The 20526-nt window shown below is 31.5% G+C and overlaps 1 protein-coding gene across 1 annotated transcript in view; it reads left to right on the forward strand.

Annotated features, from left to right (window-relative positions):
- Positions 1 to 1906: 1906 nt before the first annotated feature.
- The window catches only part of LOC127733288 (insulin-degrading enzyme-like), a 58624-nt gene continuing 40004 nt past the window's right edge, over positions 1907 to 20526 (forward strand). Inside the window, exons 1-10 of the mRNA XM_052242642.1 lie at positions 1907 to 2054; positions 6712 to 6890; positions 8588 to 8664; positions 12348 to 12374; positions 13373 to 13476; positions 15604 to 15773; positions 16382 to 16504; positions 17550 to 17662; positions 18452 to 18541; positions 19606 to 19678. Coding sequence (XP_052098602.1) covers positions 1972 to 2054; positions 6712 to 6890; positions 8588 to 8664; positions 12348 to 12374; positions 13373 to 13476; positions 15604 to 15773; positions 16382 to 16504; positions 17550 to 17662; positions 18452 to 18541; positions 19606 to 19678 — 1039 coding nt within the window. The 5' untranslated portion in view covers positions 1907 to 1971. The remainder of the gene's footprint in view (positions 2055 to 6711; positions 6891 to 8587; positions 8665 to 12347; positions 12375 to 13372; positions 13477 to 15603; positions 15774 to 16381; positions 16505 to 17549; positions 17663 to 18451; positions 18542 to 19605; positions 19679 to 20526) is intronic.

Below are 20526 nucleotides of genomic sequence, written 5' to 3' on the forward strand. Positions count from 1 at the left end.
TTTATCTAGAGAGAGTAACTCATTTGGATTACACCAATTTTCAATAAGGCTCTCTTAATACAATAATAATTACATTAAAATAAACAATACATATTCAATAATAATGATAAATAAAGATGTAATACAATTAAAATACAATAAACAATTATTATATATGGCATTACAGTACAAATATCATGGTAATGTTAAAAGTACATAGATTTGTAGTTATGTTTAAATTCTAATACTGTGTTTGATTTTTTAATTGAATTAGGAAGAGCATTCCATACTTTTGGTCCATTGTACGAGAAACTAGACTTATACAACTCTGTATTTGGTTTTGGAATTATAAAATTATCTGAGGACGAAAATCTCGTATTGTATTTTTGGTTTGCAGAAGCTGATAAAATAAGACTGGACATATATTCTGGACCTAAGCCATGTTTTGCCTTATACATTAGTAATGATTTATGATAATGTATTCTTTGTGTAATCGGCACAATGTTACATTCGTGAAATAATTCGCTTGAAGGTTTGGTGTAATCATGTTCGTCTAAAATTATTCTTGCTGCTCTCTTTTGCAGTTTTAGTAAACTATCTAATAGAAAGTTATCAATGGTTATCGATCGTATCGATCGTTACGATCGAGTAGTGGTAATAACCAAACTGTGAAGGTTGATTCGACAGCTGGTGTTAAATCGTTATCGATAGTTACGATCGAGAATTCATCTTAAACAAATTGGGTTGATTGATTCAACATACATGACGTTCAATCGTTATCGATCGTATCTATCGTTACGATGGAGTCTTCATCATTAATAAATAGAGTTGATTGATTCGACAAATGTTTTTCAATTATTATCGATCGTATCTTTCGTTACGATTGAGTGATCATCATAAACAAATTAAGTTGATTGATACAACAAACGATGGTAATCAGTTGAGTTGATTGATCCAACAAATGCTATTCAATCGTTACCGATCGTCTGGTTCGTTAAAGATTTGTTGAATTAATCGATCGTTAAGTTGTCTATTCAATACAAACTTTTTAATTGAATTGACTTTAAAAATGCAGGAAAAATCAACTGTTGTCGAATTAGTCGATTGTCGAATACTGTACCTTAATGTACTTTGCCACAAGCAAAATGAAAGATTTGAACTGGGACTATAATAGTCCCAGATTTGAAGGACAATTCTTAAACTTGTTAGGTTTATAAATAATGTTACTTAAAAAAAGTACCAATTTCAATTTAATTCCTGTAGATTAAAAAGTACTTCCACGACAATTTTTTTGTTTTAGTATGATAAAATTTAGTAAAAGTTAGGACCAATTCATGATATCTATTTCCCTGTTGTAAACGTTTTAGTAATGAAAATATTAAGTTAATAGAAATCCGAGACGTCACTTACCTACAAACACTCGCTTATTGAGAAATGTATACTCCACAAGAAAGATTCAATACGGAGCATCACCATGATCAAGGAAAGAATCGAAGCTTAGCAATAGGAAAGGAGTCTTCTCGTCAGTTATCATACATTTTGGTATAGAGATTACTACGAGAAAATATAAAATCAAGGTATAAAAAGGACATTGGACAATGGTGTAGATCGAAAGTTATGGTGGATAACTGAGACTACTAAAGTAGTTTCGATTAAACTACTAAAGTAGTCTCGAGTACAGAAGAAATCATAACCGGGTCGGATCATAAGCAGAGACAGATATGTAGACACTGCAAAAATAAATTATTTTTGAAATACAAGGGGCAATTCCATTCACGCAATAGTCAAGACAGAGACATATATTACAAATTTGTTTTGTTTTTATTTCTCTGGTCCCGGGGTAAATATTTTAAAGAAGAGGTGTATAATTCCGCGAATTCGTACAAACCTACTTCCGCATTTGTTAGTAATATAGAATGCTCAATCTACGAAGGGAGACAAATGTGGTTGAAAAGCTAAATTTGTCATGACTTAGTATTTTTTTGTAAACATATGCTTAATTTTAGATTAATTGTACCAAGAATAAGCAGGTTTCTTGGCAAATCCAATATACGAAACAGTAGTTTATCACACAGGTATACAGTATGACACATGCAAATCATGTCAGAGCTCCAGATAAGCTGCGTATTTGCGTGATCACGCAATACAAATAATTAAAAACCCAATGCAATTGCCCATTGCAGGGTTCAATAACCCAATTAATTCAAAGGAAACCCAATTATATGCCAAAACCATGAGTTCTTAACGCTTTTATTCGCTATCGTTTGCGTTTTTTACCCTTATCTGAATACAGTCGTTGCGTAAATCTATTTTTATAATATTTATAATTGGAAATGTCCTTTCGTTCTTAAAATAGAGCCCTGTTATCAAGTAGCTGTAATGGGTCCCTGTTGGAATTTTCCGTTGCTCAAAAGGTACACGTGTTTATGAAAACATTTCGATCTTCTCGAAGTTTATCCAATAAGCGTGTGACATGCTGTCATATTTTTTCGAATTGCTCGGGATTTGTCATAACATACATGAATTAAAACGAAAGTAAATGTCCGATAAAAATATTGAATATAAGCATGTTTTCGGCTTCTTTTTGATAGCTGAGGGAAAGTTATGATGATAACAAGAAACAGCTAGTGACTTTAGGAAGCGTCCATTGAACGCACGGGCGTGTTTGAGTACCTTAACGAGAACATTGCTATAGATCGATAAACACGGGGTTTTGTCAAAAACGAAATCAGTTGGAAAAATTGAAAGGCCAAATCAATTATGACATGATATGTAGTTGGAAAGCATCGGAAACCAAAAGTTCTGATAAGGGACAACTTAACCCAGATTTATGTAAATTGAATTAAACAAAAACAGTTTATATATTATTTTTTTTCATTTTAGTTCATGAATGAATACACATATCCGTTTTTTACGTCAAATTATGCAGCTTGACACTTTCTTTGTTTTGATCTAATTGTTCTGGATGCTTAAGATAGTTGTCTTATTGGCAAGTGCAGTATAACATTGTCATTTATTTACTTGATGTTGCAGAATTATTTGTAAATTTAAGTTGAATGTGGTCTCCATCATTAAACCACCCTATAAATCTCAAGGTTTTGGGGTATATCTTAAATCTGGGAACAACTTTTTATTTTTATTAAAAAGTAGATCTGGCAAATAGGTGAAAGGACTGGCAAAACTTTCTTCACATATATTACATAAAAATCTAAACACTTAGCCACACCTACCCCAACTATAAACTGTAGGGTGATCATATGGGATCTAGAAAGGCAATTAGTTACTGTCCAACTAGTGACACCAGCTGCAGTTTACATAAGTTTTGAGAAAATACAAAACTGACAGAACGTTTAAAACGGGACACAAATTAAACGTACAATTGCTCGTCAGTGAATAAACCAAATAAAACAGCTAAGCACATATACAAAGAAAGAAACACATTTAAGATGGAAACACATCTGGGGTTGATATAATGTGATTATAACATGCCTAAATTTTCAATATTGTGTTGATGAAAAAACCCAATACATTAAGGAGCTTGGTGGTGAAAAACCCAATTTGATATTTGCTTGAGGGGTGAATTGGAATTGATAATGCAATTAAAAAACTTTATCACCCAATTACATAAAAAAATGGTGGGTAAAAACCCCAATTTGTGAATTCTTATCTGGAGCTCTGCATGTTAAAAAGACGTCGTCTGTTTCTGTCAAAATCATATTTTTTGTTCACAAGTAGACTAGTGTCACTAGTATAAAATCTACAATTGCACACATGACATCCGTCAAAATTTTTTACCAAATTAAATAAAATATGACATAAATTGGCCATAATCTAGTGAAATTTGTCACACGCATCTCCTTGACAGTACTCCAGTCAGAGATTAGATAGTTGAAATTATGTAATTCTGTACACAGACACAGTGCTGCCAGCTATTTAAACAAAATGACTTTGAGTTATTGTGAATAATAATGGAATAACTTTACTCTTAAAAAGACTTTCTTTTGTATGTTACATACATATTGACAAATGATTGTACCAAATTTCATAAATTGTACTAGAAGATGACCACCCCCCTTTTTACACAAAGTAAAGTGGAGGATGATTCAAAGCTCCTGTCAGAATCAGCATCATTATGCATAGCCTACATCTATGAAAATTTGTCCAATGGCATATATTAATTGAAGACCTATCCATGGGAAGAAACTTTAAGGGTCTGAATTTTTCATTTTATTCTAAAACAAATTCTGTTGCTTCAAGGTTTATTATCCTTTCTCACTGTCCTTTCTGTAGGCCTGCTAGTGTGTATTACGAAGTTTTCAATGTGTATTAATATTGAAACAGAAAAAGTACTGATTAAAAGAGAAGTGCCATTATGTACATATATCAAAGGGAAATGTCTTTCACAGGAATTATATTTATTGTCTCATTGCAATTAATAGTAAATGTGGATTTTGTGGCTCCTCAAGCCAAGATTCTTACAGAAAATCCCCAGACTTTATTACATTGATTTTTGTTAAAACATTTTAAACATAGATGTCTTACTTGTTTGTTCATGTTGTGCTAGTCTAAATTGTTTTCAAAAAATCATAAACAACCTTTTCAATCCAAAAAACATTGTGCTGATTCACAAAAGTCAAGCCCACACTAGAAGGTGTACTTGAATATGTCCATATTTGTAGTTGTTTTAGTTAATATCTTTATTTAAAAACAAGTTTTAAGGAAATCATTGCTAGCACTGCATGCAGAAATCCACTTTCTATAATGTACATAATTGTTCAATATAAGAGTAAAAGGGGAAAGAAAGCCTGTGGATTTTTTAAAAAATTTCCATACATGTATGTTTAGCATTGAAACAACAAAAGGGTACATAATCCTTAAACTAACAAAATATGTTTTTTGAAGTAAAGACTTTGCTAACAGTTGTTTCTAACCTCCCTTTTAACTAATTTGAAGGTTTCATGCCATAAATTTCAAATGACACATTTGTAATCAAATACATGAACAAAATGTGTACCTAGGCTACTATGAAGATCTCAAAGCTGCAGATTCTTCTGCTTGGCTGTACTTTTACAGTATCAAAAAGTCTCATAATTTTCAGTTATTTTTCTTTCTTTCAAATGATTCAATGACATCCCTGATGTAAATAATTATAAATATTGTGTCATGCATATAGTCTGATGTTTTAGACACAAACATCAGTGTAGGAATTCGCACTACACATGTAGCTTGTACAATTATTTTCTTATGACAAAATATACTCTTTTGTACTATAGTGGCAACTGTGTATGTAATTAACCATTTATGTTGGCATATGTCACTTTATCAGTTCAATAGTAAATCTGATTCCATACTTTTTTATGTACATGTAGTGGTTAATTTGGAAAATATTTGCATAAGTTGTTGTCCTGTGATTTTCTATTTTTGTAGTTTAGGGACAAGACTCCAATAGTCAGAGAGTTTTATATTTAATTTCTTGCATGCCAATTCAGTCCAAAACCAATGTGATGGCAAAGAGTTCCTCTGTCCATAAGAATTTTAATTTTTCTTTTAGATACTGGCTGCTTTAAATCGGTTTGTGCAGCTCAGCATGGTCCTTGATTTGTTAAACATCATCAATCTGTAATTGCTACTGCTATTGATAATAGGAATTTTGTTAGGAATCAGCTCTTTACCTAAAATTTCTTGCTTTTTATGCCCCACCTACGATAGTAGAGTGGGGCATCCGTGTACTATGAACACATTCTTGTTTAGTACTATTCATCAGAAGTTTTGTTGTTCAAGAGTTTTTACAAACATGTATCTGCAATTCTGTATTTGGGATTTTCGTCCTGGCCACTATCGTAATCCCTTGAGAGAATTCCTTATCTTGCCTTTGCATTGGTCTTTTTTTTTTATCATTAATAAAACAACATTTGTTTTTTTAGTTTGCCTGCAGTGACATTGGGAGGTGAACTTGGTTCTCAATAAGGACTGCCTTTTTTGCATATGTCCAGGAATTTGTTATTTTGGCTTTACATCATGTACATTGTAAGACCCAAATTTTGAAGAAAAACAAGGACAGTGAAGGTTTATGTTGAATTCATCATTTATTTAATTACGTAAAAGGGAATGTGGGATATACAGCAATCCAACAACACAAAAACACAAAAAGCATCTCGTCTTCCAGACAAATCAGAATGTCATATATTCAAATTAAGGTTATTATGATCAACTTTTATTATGCGATGATGATGATATTGACCTAACTGAAAAAATCAGGAGGATGTATTATAGGATTTAAACTACTGTATAATGTACTGTAATGTTGTTAATTTCATGATTTCTAGGGCCTAACCTTTGTGTGAGGTTTTATTTTCATGTTTTGCTTGTTCTTGATTCTAACTTAATTGTCCCTACCTATTATATTTATTGTTAATTTTGTTCTTGTCCTGAAAATGCATGAAATATTTGCCACTGGATGCAAAGCAACCAACAATCAATCAATCTAATAGACACAAATGTATATTTTATGGATTTTATGTGAATCACTTAATAAGCATGGAAATAAAAATCAACATGTAAATTTCCCACTAGACAGTACTTAGAAAAATTATGAATCAAACTTGATTGTAGGACTCATGAACTCGTCTTATTGGGAACCCCTAAGTCTTATGATTTCATGCCATAAAAACATGAAACTTCGCTTTTTGCAGTCTCCATAGTTTAAATTTCTATTAATATTTATCATTAAAGATTCACTTCTACAATGGCAAGCCAATACATAAAAAGCAAAATCAACTCAGATGCCATCTTGAAATCTGCAGAAGATAAAAGAGCATATGAAGGATTAGAACTAAAAAATGGGATGAAAGTGTTATTAATCAGTGATCCTGAAACAGACAAGGCTTCAGGAGCTATGGATGTAAATATTGGTGAGGATTTAATATTGAGACTAAAAATGAAACTACCACTTGAAAATACATGACATTTTTGCCACTGGATTTTTTTCAAACAATAATCAGTCATGGATATACAGGGGTTTCATTATCTTTTATGTTCAGTTGACTGGTACTTTTCCCATTTGTAGGTGGTACTTTTCAATATAATCCATGTATACCTTATGTTATAATTCCTAAATTCAGGCAGTGCTTATCAGTAGAATAGAAAGGTAAAAGCACCCTGTAGTGCCTCCTAATGAATGGCCTAGATATATAGGTGGAACTGGCTGATGTGTATTGTAAATGATACACATGCCACCTACAGCTAATTATGAATAATTTGCCAAAGTTGTAACATTCAAAATATTTTCTGCAAGAAATTCAAGGTAAATGTGAAAATGTTGAAAACATCATCTAAAACATGAATGATTCAAAACAAAAATTTTAACCATTTACAAACAGTCATTGTACCTCTAGTACTGAGATGGCTTAAACATGAAGATTCAATCTATACAATAGAATTTGAAATACCAGCTGACTCATCCACTTGTCCATGACTGGTAAACTTTGTATAGGATAAGCTAGTTTTGTTGGGAAAATATGTAGAATAAAGTTTTCTGAGGATTATGTAGTATTTTATATGGAGCTTCAAATCCTGTGCTACAAGGCAACATTTTTAGTTGTTTTTTGCTTATTGTTCAATTAACGCACCTGGCTTTACTTCTGATTTTTAATGTTTTATATATATCTTGAAATTAGTTTATTTCAATATTAACTTGAGAAGCATCCATCAACTCATTTTAAATTTGAATATGTTGTAAGGGACCAATACTCGCAGATCCAGTCCAAATATAATCCATTTATCTTTTATCTTTCCAGAGTTATAGATATAAGAAGATGTGGTATGAGTGCCAATGAGACAACTCTCCATCCAAGTCAAAATTTATAAAAGTAAACCATTATAGGTCAAAGTACAGTCTTCAACACGGAGCCTTGGCTCACACCGAACAGCAAGCTATAAAGGGCCCCAAAAATTACTAGTGTAAAACCATTCAAACGGGGAAACCAACGGTCTAATCTATATAAAAAACGAGAAACAAGAAACACTTATGAACCACATCAACAAACGACAATTACTGAACATCAGATTCCTTAACACAGTAATAAAAAGGCAATCTTTTGGTTTCAACAGACATTTTGAGTTAACATCCTCTAAATTTTTTGAAATTTTGAAATGTTGTTATGACATAAATCACAAATTATATTTGAATTTGACTGATTTCACTTTTGTCTTTTTGATAAAACACAAAATAGCCAAAATTTTGATTCACAGACATGTACAACATCCACTGAACCATTCCCTTTACAATAACTGATGTTACTCCTGTCTGCATTATATACATGTATGTGGGGGTATCTGTGTCTCATATGGACAACTTTTTTTTTAGTTATTGTTACTTTAACATTTACTTTTCAAGGTTGTCAGTTGTTTACTTGTCATGTGTACATATTTATCTGTTAAATGTGTATTTGTATTTTTTTGGGGTTGTTCTTGTATTGTGTTGTGAATTTTTATAATTTTTTCGTGTAACATTGTGGCCTCAGTACTCTTCTACTCTTGAAATCTACCTATAACAATATGCGTTTCCTGAAATATTGTTATTAATTCTATTCAACAAATTACGTTTAAGGACACATGAAAGATCCGGTAGAACTGCCTGGGTTGGCACATTTTTGTGAACACATGCTGTTTTTGGGAACTAAAAAGGTATGATTACTTTTAATTTATTTTAATTTCACTCATTTCTGGAAAATTTCGATGTTTTAGCTTTTTGATTTCAGTGATTCATCATTCTGTATTAACAGAGAAGCTATGTATCAAAATTGATAATCCTGTTCTAATAAGACATTCATATGATATAAAATTGGAAACTTGTAATCTGGAAGAATGTTAAAACAAATCTGATACCTTTCTTTATGGGATGACTGTAATATTTTTTCTGTCTATGAAGAAAGAACATAAAATATGTGGTGCACACTGAATAACCTGCATTGGTGGTTATTTAAAAGTGCACCTCATTTTTGATGTTATATCGAAATGACAGAAAAAATGTTACAGTCATTCCTTATAATTTAATTCTAAATTCCATTTTTAAGGAGTAAATCATGAAAAAAACATTGATGACGTCACGATCACATGACAAAATTATGTCTATGAGCTGAGAGACAAAAAACTTTCAGCCAAACAAGTTACATCCAAAAATAAATTATTAATACATGTACCTGTAAAAATACATGTCTGATGCATACATAAATATAGGTATTATAATGAATTGTTCAAATTATATTTTTATGTTTGCCAAGAGATGTGAATTTCCTTAAGATAAGCTATAAAGTTTAAATCTCTCATTTGGTTTATTGATTACATAGTACATAGTGGTATTTCTTAAGGTGTATTTTTATACGGCCGCAAAAAAATTTTGTGGTCGTATATTGGTATGACGTTGGCGTCGTCGTCGTCGTCGTCCGTCGTCGTCGTCGTCCGGCGTCGTCGTCGTCCGGCGTCGTCGTCCGAATACACATTGGTTTTCGCACTCTAACTTTAGTTTAAGTGAATGGATCTTTTTGAAATTTGACCATAAGGTTAAATACCACAAAAGGAAGGTTGGGATTGATTTTGGGGGTTATGGTACCAACAGTTAAGGAATTAGGGGCCAAAAAGGGGCCAAAAATGAGCATTTTCTAGTTTCCAGACAATAACTGTGGAACGGTGTATGGACCTCTCTGAAATTATACTACAAGTTTCCATACCACAAAGGGATGGTTAGGATTTGCTTTGGGGGGTTATGGCTCAAACTGTTTAGGAATTAGGGGCAAAAAAGGGGGGAAAACAAGGTTGTCCTGGTTAATGGACAAATACTTTAGTACAAAACATAATTTAAAGCAGTGTAAGGGAGATAAATCAAATACATCATTGAAATTATCTCCCTTACACTGCTTTTAAATTATGTATAAAGTAATGGTTAATGAACAATAAAGATAATCTAAAACAGTGTAAGGGAGGTAATCCAAATACAACGTTTTGGTTACTTCCCTTACACTGCTTTTAAATTATGTTTAAAGAAATGCATATTTATAAAGGAAGACCAGTAAAAATATCTGCAAATGTTGCATCTTTTTTTTTTACAAAAAAATCCATATGAAAGATTTGACACTATATTTTTATTAATTCTATTATAAAATAGATTAAGTTAGCACTATGGTAAATTTAAATGGGTAATTATGGTTGCCAACTCCATTGGAAATTTGAATTGAGATTATGACCATATCTTGAGGGAAAGAATTTTTTTGGGGGAAAAAGGGGGGGGGGGGATAAAAAGAAAATGTGGGGGGCCAATTTTTTCTCATTTCAGATTTCAGAAATTAAAAAGAATTATTCTTCAAATATTATTTTTTTTTCAAATTTCAAATATTGAAAAATTTCAAGAAGTAATCTTTAATTGCACAGTATGGCGCATTAGATTTGTAAAATCTTTGATCACATTTATTTATTTGTTATGCCGAATCTAACAGTGTATTTAGATTTTTAATTTTGGGTCCAGTTTTCAAATTGGTCTACATTAAGGTCCAAAGGGTCCAAAATTAAACTTTGTTTGATTTTAGCAAAAATTGAATATATAAGGTTCTTTGATATGCTGAATCTAAACATGTATTTAGATTTTTGATTTTTGGCCCAGTTTTCAAATTGGTCTACATTAAGGTCCAAAGGGTCCAAAATTAAACTTTGTTTGATTTCAACAAAAATTGAATATATGGGGTTCTTTGATATGCTGAATCTAACCATGTATTTAGATTTTTTATTTGTGGACCCCGTTATCAAATTGGTTCATATTGAGGTCAAAAGGGTCCAAAATTAAACTTTGTTTGATTTCATCTAAAATTGAATTATTGGGGTTCTTTGATATTCCAAATCTAACCGTGTATTTAGATTTTTAATTTTGGGTCCTGTTTTTTAAATTGGTCTACATTAAGGTCCAAAGGGTCCAAAATTAAACTTAGTTTGATTTTAACAAAAATTGAATTCTTGGGGTTCTTTGATATGCTGAATCTAAACATGTGTTTAGATTTTTGATTATGGGCCCAGTTTTCAAGTTGGTCCAAGATAGGGTCCAGTATTTAAACTTTGTTTGATTTCAACAAAAATTGAATATATGGGGTTCTTTGATATGCTGAATCTAAACATGTATTTAGATTTTTGATTATGGGCCCAGTTTTCAAGTTGGTCCAAATTGGGGTCCAAAATTAAACTTTATTTGATTTCAACAAAAATTGAATATATGAGGTTCTTTGATATGCTGAATCTAACCATGTATTTAGATTTTTTATTTGTAGGCCCAGCTATCAAATTGGTTCATATTGAGGTCAAAAGGGTCCAAAATTAAACTTTGTTTGATTTCATCAAATATTGAATTATTGGGGTTCTTTGATATGCCAAATCTAACCGTGTTTTTAGATTTTTAATTTGGGTCCCGTTTTTTAAATTGGTCTTCATTGAGGTCCAAAGGGTCCAAAATTAAACTAAGTTTGATTTCAACAAAAATTGAATTCTTGGGGTTCTTTGATATGCTGAATCTAACCATGTGTTTAGATTTTTGATTATGGGCCCAGTTTTCAAGTTGGTCCAAGTTGGGGTCCAAAATTAAACTTTTTTTGATTTCAACAAAAATTGAATATATGGGGTTCTTTGATATGCTGAATCTAACCATGAATTTAGATTTTTTATTTGTGGGCCCCACTATCAAATTGGTTCATATTCAGGTCAAAAGGGTCCAAAATTAAACTTTGTTTGATTTCATCAAAAATTGAATTATTGGGGTTCTTTGATATTCCAAATCTAACCGTGTATTTAGATTTTTAATTTTAAGTCCCGTTTTGTAAATTGGTCTACATTAAGGTCCAAAGGGTCCAAAATTAAACTTAGTTTGATTTTAGCAAAAATTGAATTCTTGGGGTTCTTTGATATGCTGAATCTAAACATGTGTTTAGATTTTTGATTATGGGCCCAGTTTTCAAGTTTGTCCAAGTTGGGGTCCAAAATTAAACTTTGTTTGATTTTAACAAAAATTGAATATATGGGGTTCTTTGATATGCTGAATCTAACCATGTATTTTGATTTTGGACATTGGACCATAATAGGTAAATTAAAAAAATTCAAGTTCTTAGACCACATTCTTTCTGTGTCAGAAACCTATGCTGTGTCAAATATTTAATAACAATCCAAATTCAGAGCTGTATCAAGCTTGCATGTTGTGTCCATACTTGCCCCAACTGTTCAGGGTTCGACCTCTGCGGTCGTATCAAGCTGCGCCCCAGCGAAGCATTTTATTTAGTTCAGTGTGATTTGTTAAAGTGTTGAATATAATATAATTTGGTTTTTTTTCTCTGTTTTAGTATGAACAGGAGAATGAATACAGTAAGGTGAGTTTAATACAAATATTTTAAGTGAACCACTTATCCTTTTTTTATGTAGACTTAGTTGAAGGCTGTACATGGACCTATAGCTGCTTAAACTTTTTTGACGGGCCATACATTGACATTTGGTCTTCGGTGGAAAGTTGTCTCATTGGCAATTATAACCCATCTTCTTATTTTTCATTTGTATAATCCAGTACAGATATTCTGATTTATCCAGCATGAATTTATTATATTTTTGAGTACAAAAAAAGATAAGACAAATATAAATTTTCTAATTGTTTAAAAAAAAAACTAAACAATTGCAGATATATATATTTCTCTAATTCTTCGTCAATTTATCCCTTTCTGCACCCATTGTATAAAAAAAATTTAATCAACGTGTGGTTTGTTTGATCTCAGTTCTTCATTGGTTAAAATCCGATTATGACGTCGAATTTTCTTGCTTTCCTCTGAATTTCCTATTGTGACGGCATGAAAAAAGGCGACCATGTCTGATGACGTCACATAGAAAGAACACATCTTTTTGCAGATCATTCAAAAAGAAGGAATAAGTTTGCCTGCATATTGTTTGAAAATCATTAGAGAAACAGATTCCACCACCAAATCTCGTGCAATACGATATTATCCACTCTCGACAGTTAAATTTTAAATATTTAATTTGAAAATTTAACTGTCTCAAGTGGATAAATATCGTATCACACTCGATGCAGTGGTAGAATCGATATATATCTGAGTTTAGGAAAATATTTATGGAATAATATTTCATAAAATTTAAGCCTGACCACTCCTTATTTTTTCCAGATAAAACTTTAAGAATAAAATTTTTGCTTTCTGTCTCAAAACTTAAATGGTGAAGTTTTGTACAAGTCTAAAGATTTTGTGAATATGAAATTTGTACTGTCAGGATGAAAAATATCATTTTGGTTATTGTGTTTTAATGTATGACTTCTTATGTCAATGAAATATGAATAATTGGTGTATCTGAATTTTATCTGTTGTAGTTCCTAAGTGAACATGGAGGAAGTTCTAATGCTTACACTTCAGGAGAACATACCAACTTTTATTTTGACATATCACCTGAACATTTACCTGGAGCTTTTGATAGGTAGGCTTTCATATTGACATATCACCAGAACATTTACCGGTAGCATTAGACAGGTAGGCTTTTATTATTACATATCAACAGAACATTTATTGGGAGCATTAGACAGGTAGGCTTTTATTATTACATATCACCTGAACATTTACCGGGAGCATTAGACAGGTAGGTTTTTTTTTGTTATATCGCCAGAACATTTACCAGGAGCATTAGACAGGTAGGCTTTTTTTATTACATATCACCAGAACATTTACCAGGAACATCAGACAGGTAGGCTTTTATTATTACATATCACCAGAACTTTTACCGGGAGCATTAGACAGGTAGGCTTTTATTATTACATATCACCAGAACTTTTACCAGGAGCAATAGACAGGTAGGCTTTTTTTTGTTATATCACCAGAACATTTACCAGGAACATTAGACAGGTAGGCTTTTATTAAATATATCACCAGAACTTTTACCAGGAGCATTAAACAGGTAGGCTTTTATTATTACATATCACCAGAACATTTACCAGGAGCATTAGACAGATAGGCTTTGATCATAACATATCTCCAGAACTTTTACCAGGAGCATTAGATTAGTTGGCTTTTATTACGACATATCACCAGAGTGTTTTCCTGGATAATTATACATGTAGGCTTTCATTTTGACATATCACCAGAACATTTGCCAGGAGCATTAGAGAGGTAAGTTTTTATTTTGACATATCAACAAAACAATTACAGAAGTAAATGAGGGTATATTGGATAGGGGCAGAAATTTTGCCTTACAACAGGTCACCTACGGACCCCTCATTGAGTTGTTGCAAGGGTTCTTAATGTGCAGAGAGCGTGGCACCCTCTTCACAAAAGGCATTGGATTTAACATCCCCATTCTGACCTGACGTGGCTACGGATTGGTACATCCTGCACAGCCTAATAGACATCCTACTATGGCAAGGGTTTTTTACTGCCAGTCGGAGGAAGACCACAGGTGACAGGTGACAAATTATTTCTATTCCCCAGTCACCCATGGAAGGGGGGGAATTTTTTTTTGACATATCACCAGAACTTTTACCAGGAGCATTATACAGATAGGCTTTTATTTTGAAAATATCACCAGAACATTTACCTGGACCATTAGACAGGTGAGATTAGAATGTTTTGTTACAAATCTAGGTAGATAAGGGCCAAACAGTGTTTTGCTTTTGCGCCAATTGGCATTTCATTGCACCAAATTAAACATTCCATTTGAATCGATAATACAGGTAAATAATATAAATGATAGAATAAGATGTATTGAGCAAAGACTTTTAATAAAAACCACAATGAAAGCAATATACACTGAAGTAAAACTAAAAGTCTGCTATGCCACAAAACTTGTAAGCAATTGTTAGAATGTTCTAAATTTGTCTTTTTCCCATCGTATAAGTGATGACCGGTGTGTCCATAGATCACATTGTTATGTACTTTGTTGCCTGAATATTCTTAATTACGTCCTACTAAATGAAAAAGTATGATTGTTTTGAATTAATTTGTGCATTTTACAAAATCTTAAACTGCATGTGGCGATTCTGGTCCGTTGTTGGTTCTATTTTAGTTGTTGCAGATATGTTACACATGAACATTATACAATTTTAAACTTAAGCCACTCTCAGTTTTGTATTAAAAATGAGTATAAATTCACATAATTACGCAGGGTAAATAACTTTTCCCTTATGTGTTTATACCTGTAAAATTGCGCAAATGTAGTTTTTTGGGGCAAATGAAATATAACCAAGTGGCAAAAATGAATCATTGCATTTTTGAAAAATTGACACAAATGCAAAGTATTGGTCACAGATCTATTTAAGTAAATACATACTTGATTCTTGATTTGAGATCTGATTTACCAACTAACTGATACTTGGTAGCAGGTCTGGGTAAGTAAGCACTGAACTCTTGATCAAATCTAGAAAGTAAATACTGGATTTTTGGTTTAGGAATCTTGTTACTAAAGCACCAATGTTTTTGTTAACAGTCAAGGCTTATAAACATTATTTTCTTTAGGATCTGATTACATCCATTCTTGGTTGTAGGTTTCATTCAATTTATTCCCTAAATTTTTGGATAAAAAAATATATACTCACTAGCTCCTACTACTTTGTAGGTTTTCACAGTTCTTTCTGTGTCCTTTGTTTACGGAGAGTGCAACAGACAGGGAGGTTAATGCAGTCAACTCTGAAAATGATAAAAATTTACAGAGTGATCCTTGGAGAATTCACCAGTTAGAGAAAACCCTTACAGATCCTTCACATGATTATTCTAAATTTGGAACAGGTAAAATTAGATTTATTTTTTTTAATCAATCAATTATACCATTATATTTTAGATACTAGATAGGAAGAAAATTCTTTAATATTATTTAGAAATTCTACAATTAAATTTATTTAGGTGCTTAGACTTAGAATGTAAACTTTACAAAACAAATATTTAAGAAAAAAATGTACAGCATATACATGCAGTTCACTAATCAACAAACATTATCTGTGATAGATGAAGCATTTAGAAACATGATGACTGTATAACGATCATTTTTGTAAAGCAAGACTGTTAAGAAACCTTTGAACACACTATTTGTATGCAGCATTTCCAGAAATCACATTATTTAATAAGTCTCTCATATTTGTTGTTTGATTATCATTTGCAATATTAAATACATGTATATGTTTTTTGAATTTACAGTAGTTAAAGAAAAATCCAATGTTTCAAGAGGAGTTTTATGCCCCAACCTCTAGGCTAAGGGGGCATGAAGGTTTACTCTTGTCTGTCTGTACGTCTGTCCCATGAACACATTCTTCTTTTATTTAAAAAGTTCAACAGACAATATACAATACATATTTTTTGTAACTATGGTTTTAGTAATTATATTACGGTATTTTTTTCAGGTAATAAGGACACTCTTGACACCATTCCAAAATCTAATGGTGTAAATGTAAGGGATGCTTTGCTGAAATTTCACGATGGTTATTATTCTTCAAATATCATGGGACTTTGTGTACTAGGAAAAGGTCAGTAAAATTATACATAAATTTAAAGAGTACAATATGGTAAAATGATCACTTTTCAAAGTTTAAAAAAATCTTTTCTTTCTGTGGAAAAGCCATAAGCTGCAAATTCTTTCTCATGGACTGTGGAATCTTGATTTCATACCTATTTGGTGATGTTTATTTTGCTCATACATTGTTGTCAATATAATGGAATTCTAAGCGACAGTTATACATGTGAGAGGTTTAGCTAGCTATAAAACCAGGTTTAATCCACTATTTTCTACATGAGGAAATGCCTGTACCAAGTCAGGAATATGACAGCTGTTTTCAATTCGTTGGATGTGTTTGAGCTTTTGATTTTGCCATTTGGTAAAGGACTTTCCGTTTTGAATTTTCCATGGAGTTTGGTATTTTTGTTATGTTACTTTTTTTTTTGGATGCAATTTCCAAAAAGTTTAGGTTCGAACAATTAAAATTCTTACAATTTATATTTATTTAGCATACTGTAACTTCAGAAATTTTGGGATGTTTTTATTCTTTAGAAAATTGGGATAAGTGAGCTTTCTAAAAAAATAAAAACTTGCATTTAAAATTTTGATAACATTATTCATATGCAGCTATTTCTGAAATCACAATAATTTATCTGACATTTTTGTCCATTGTTCAACAATCACAATAATAAATGCAACAAAAAATTATTGAATTTAGGGCTATTTCATTAAAATGTATGTGGGAGGGTAGGAAGGGAAGTTTAATTATTGAATGTGGGCCATGGGTCTTTTTTCAGTATGCGTCTATTACCATTATGCAAAATTATCTAAAAAATGGTTCTTGGTTGTAGGGATATTTTGAAAGTCCCTTCCTACCCTCCCACATACATTTTAATGGAATAGCCCTTACAGTATGTGACATAGTGGTTAATCATTTTTGTGTAGCCATGATGAAATGTCCAATATTTCTTTAATTATTAAATCAATATTTGAAAGACTTTAATTTTGATTTGTTTACAATTCCATGGTTGTTAAATCAACTTGTTTCTGTCTAAATTGATGTTATATTTTTTTAGAATCGATTGAAGAATTAACAGAAATGGTAGTTCCTATGATAGCTAATGTAGAAAACACAAATGTTGTAGTTCCTGAATGGAAGGATCATCCTGTTGGTCCTGCACAGATGAAGGTATGTTTTATATCTATGACAAGATCAATTGAATGCATACAAGAAAGTTACTAATATTTGTCCTTATCCAATCATTGTTATGGTTTGAAATGTCCGAGGGCAAAATCATCTTTAACATAGATTTTGGATTTTCATTTTTCTTTCTGATAGAGATTGGATTTTTAAGTTGGAATTTTTGTTGCAGAAGCTTTCATGAATATTCAAATCAGTTGGAAGTATTGTATATAAATGAACAGATTTCAAAGAAGATTTCTCAACTTCTTTCAGTTATGTTATACATCTTTTTTTATGTATTGGATATATAAAATGTAGAACTCATTGGTCGGGTTGTTGTCTCTTTGACACATTCCCCATTTCCATTCTCAATTTTATCATTTATTTTTTGTGGATACCAATTTTCTTGGATTAAGAGAAAATTTGATTTTCTTTGTTTAACAAAAGTCTGCATACAATCCTATGGAAAATTTGTACTTCGTTGAACATTTAAATTCATGGTTTATCTGTACTCATGAAATCCATGAAAAATGGTATCTCGTGAGTAATAATGAATCCACAGTACTTGGAATGTTAGATCTACAGTGATGATGCTTAAATGAAAAGACTGTCTATGAGATAAAATTTCGGGTATGTTATTCTGTTATTGAAAGAAAACCAACAACCTCATTTAAATTTCTCAAAACTTTAGCAGTATCTATAAAGCCAATTACTTCTTAACATAAAAAAGAACTTGGATTTTAAAGATGTTAAAATTAAAAGAGATTCAATGTATTTGACTTGTTCTGTTGACAGAAAATAGCCTATACAGTTCCAGTGAAAGATGTTAGAAATCTCTCCATGTCATGGCCTATAATGGATTTACATCCTTATTTTAAATGTAATGTAAGTATCAATTAAAAATATTTGTTTGCAAGCTAAGCTCTAAGTTAGAAAAAAAAATCAAAAGTTGAGATGGTTTTGAGAGTAAGTATTAACTTTTTTATTTGTTTATGTTTACACAAAAGCATTTTTTCCATTATTGTCAAAGGACTTGGATAAACCTTTTATAGAGGAGTAAGTTTTGCATATCTAAATACATAAGCACTTTAATATAAAAATAAGAAGATGTGGTATGATTGCTAATGAGACAACTCTCTACCAAAGACTAAATGATATAGAAGTCTACAACTATAGGTCACCATATGGCCTTCATAAATGAGCAAAACTCATACTGCATACTTTAAAAGGACATTAGCTACCAGTTATAGAATAGATAAAGATACGATTTTTTTTTGTTCAATCATTAATGAAAGTGAAATAGTAAAATAATAATTCGCTTTTAGCAGACAGTTTGGTTCAATTTTGTCAAAAAATGCTAAGCTATAAAAGGAAAAGAATGTCAAAATTGAAAGTGAAACAGGGGTAAATGATTTGGTTGACTGATTCGATCCACAAAAACTTATTCTTATACAGGTTATAATGATGATTAACATATTTTTTTAACCTACAATATGAAATCAAACAGACCTAGAAAAATCCAATTGCATGTGTTTAGTATCTATTTATATCTATATTTATATTTATATCAGTTTATATGACTGTCGGCAGTCTTCGTAGGTCACCTCAATGGTTAATTAATGGTGTCTAGACTAAAATACACAAGAAATGCTGATACATATTATTGAGTCCATGCAACGTAAATTGTTTATTTTAGACTTTTTAAAATTTGGACATAGGTTTTAGTATGTTATAAACCAAATATGAGAATTTGAGTCAAATTAGTGAACATGAATTTGACATCTAATGCCCTTTTAAGACCACTTTGGATATTCAAATTTCCAATATGCTTCATCTTCAATGTTTTCACTTTTTAAATTTTCTTTTTGACATACTTACATAAATTTTGTTTTAATTTCTTATTCTGAAATGTTTTGTTCCTGGTTTTTGACTTTTTTCTACATTTACAGCCAGGTCATTATCTAGGGCATTTAGTAGGTCATGAAGGAAAAGGAAGTCTGCTGTCTGAACTTAAAAACAGAGGTCAGTATTTATTTCATGTTCTACAAAACGTATTTTATGGTTTCACAATAAAAGGAGAAACAGTGTAAATGAATACAACAACTCATAACAGCTACCCATTGTTCTTTGCTGAATTTTTAAGACACTGTGTAAATAGTTTAGATATAAGGAATATTGGTTACTAAAATTCATTTTAGGTGTTTTTCATACCAACACATGGACTTGGTCATTTCCTCTTATATTAGTTTGTTAATCTACAACTTTCTGAAAATAGTTTGACAGAATTAAGCCAAACTCTCACAAATTCTTCCATAGGGCATGGAGTTGTGCAACTGCTATTTTTATACGCCCGTCAATTTTTGACGGGACGTATTATGTTATACAAATGTCCTGTGTCTGTCCGTCTGTCTGTCCGTCTGTCTGTCCGGCGTAAACATGTCGCACCGTAACTTGAGAATGACTTATCCAAATTTCATGAAACTTAACATAGTTGTTTCTTATGATGGTCAAACGATCTGTATACTTTTTGGTGATAATAAGATTAAAACTTTTTGAGTTACGGGACTTAGTAACTAAAACAGGTGTGTGTTTTTTTTCACATGTCGCACCGTATCTAAAAAACAATTTATGATTATTGCTTAAAACTTTACACACTACTTAATTATATTAATCTTAAGATCTGTATACTTTTTGGTGATGATTCAAAATTTTATTTTAGAGATATTGAGTATTTTGTTAAAAAAGGGGGAGGGGTTTTTCACATGTCGCGCCGTATCTCAAAAACAGTTTATGATTATTGCTTAAAACTTTACACACTTCTTAGTTATATTAACCTTTAGATCTGTATACTTTTTGGTGATGATTCAAAA

The sequence above is a fragment of the Mytilus californianus genome, unplaced genomic scaffold (genome assembly GCF_021869535.1).
Source record: "Mytilus californianus isolate M0D057914Y unplaced genomic scaffold, xbMytCali1.0.p SCAF_3, whole genome shotgun sequence".
Lineage (NCBI taxonomy): Eukaryota > Metazoa > Mollusca > Bivalvia > Mytilida > Mytilidae > Mytilus > Mytilus californianus.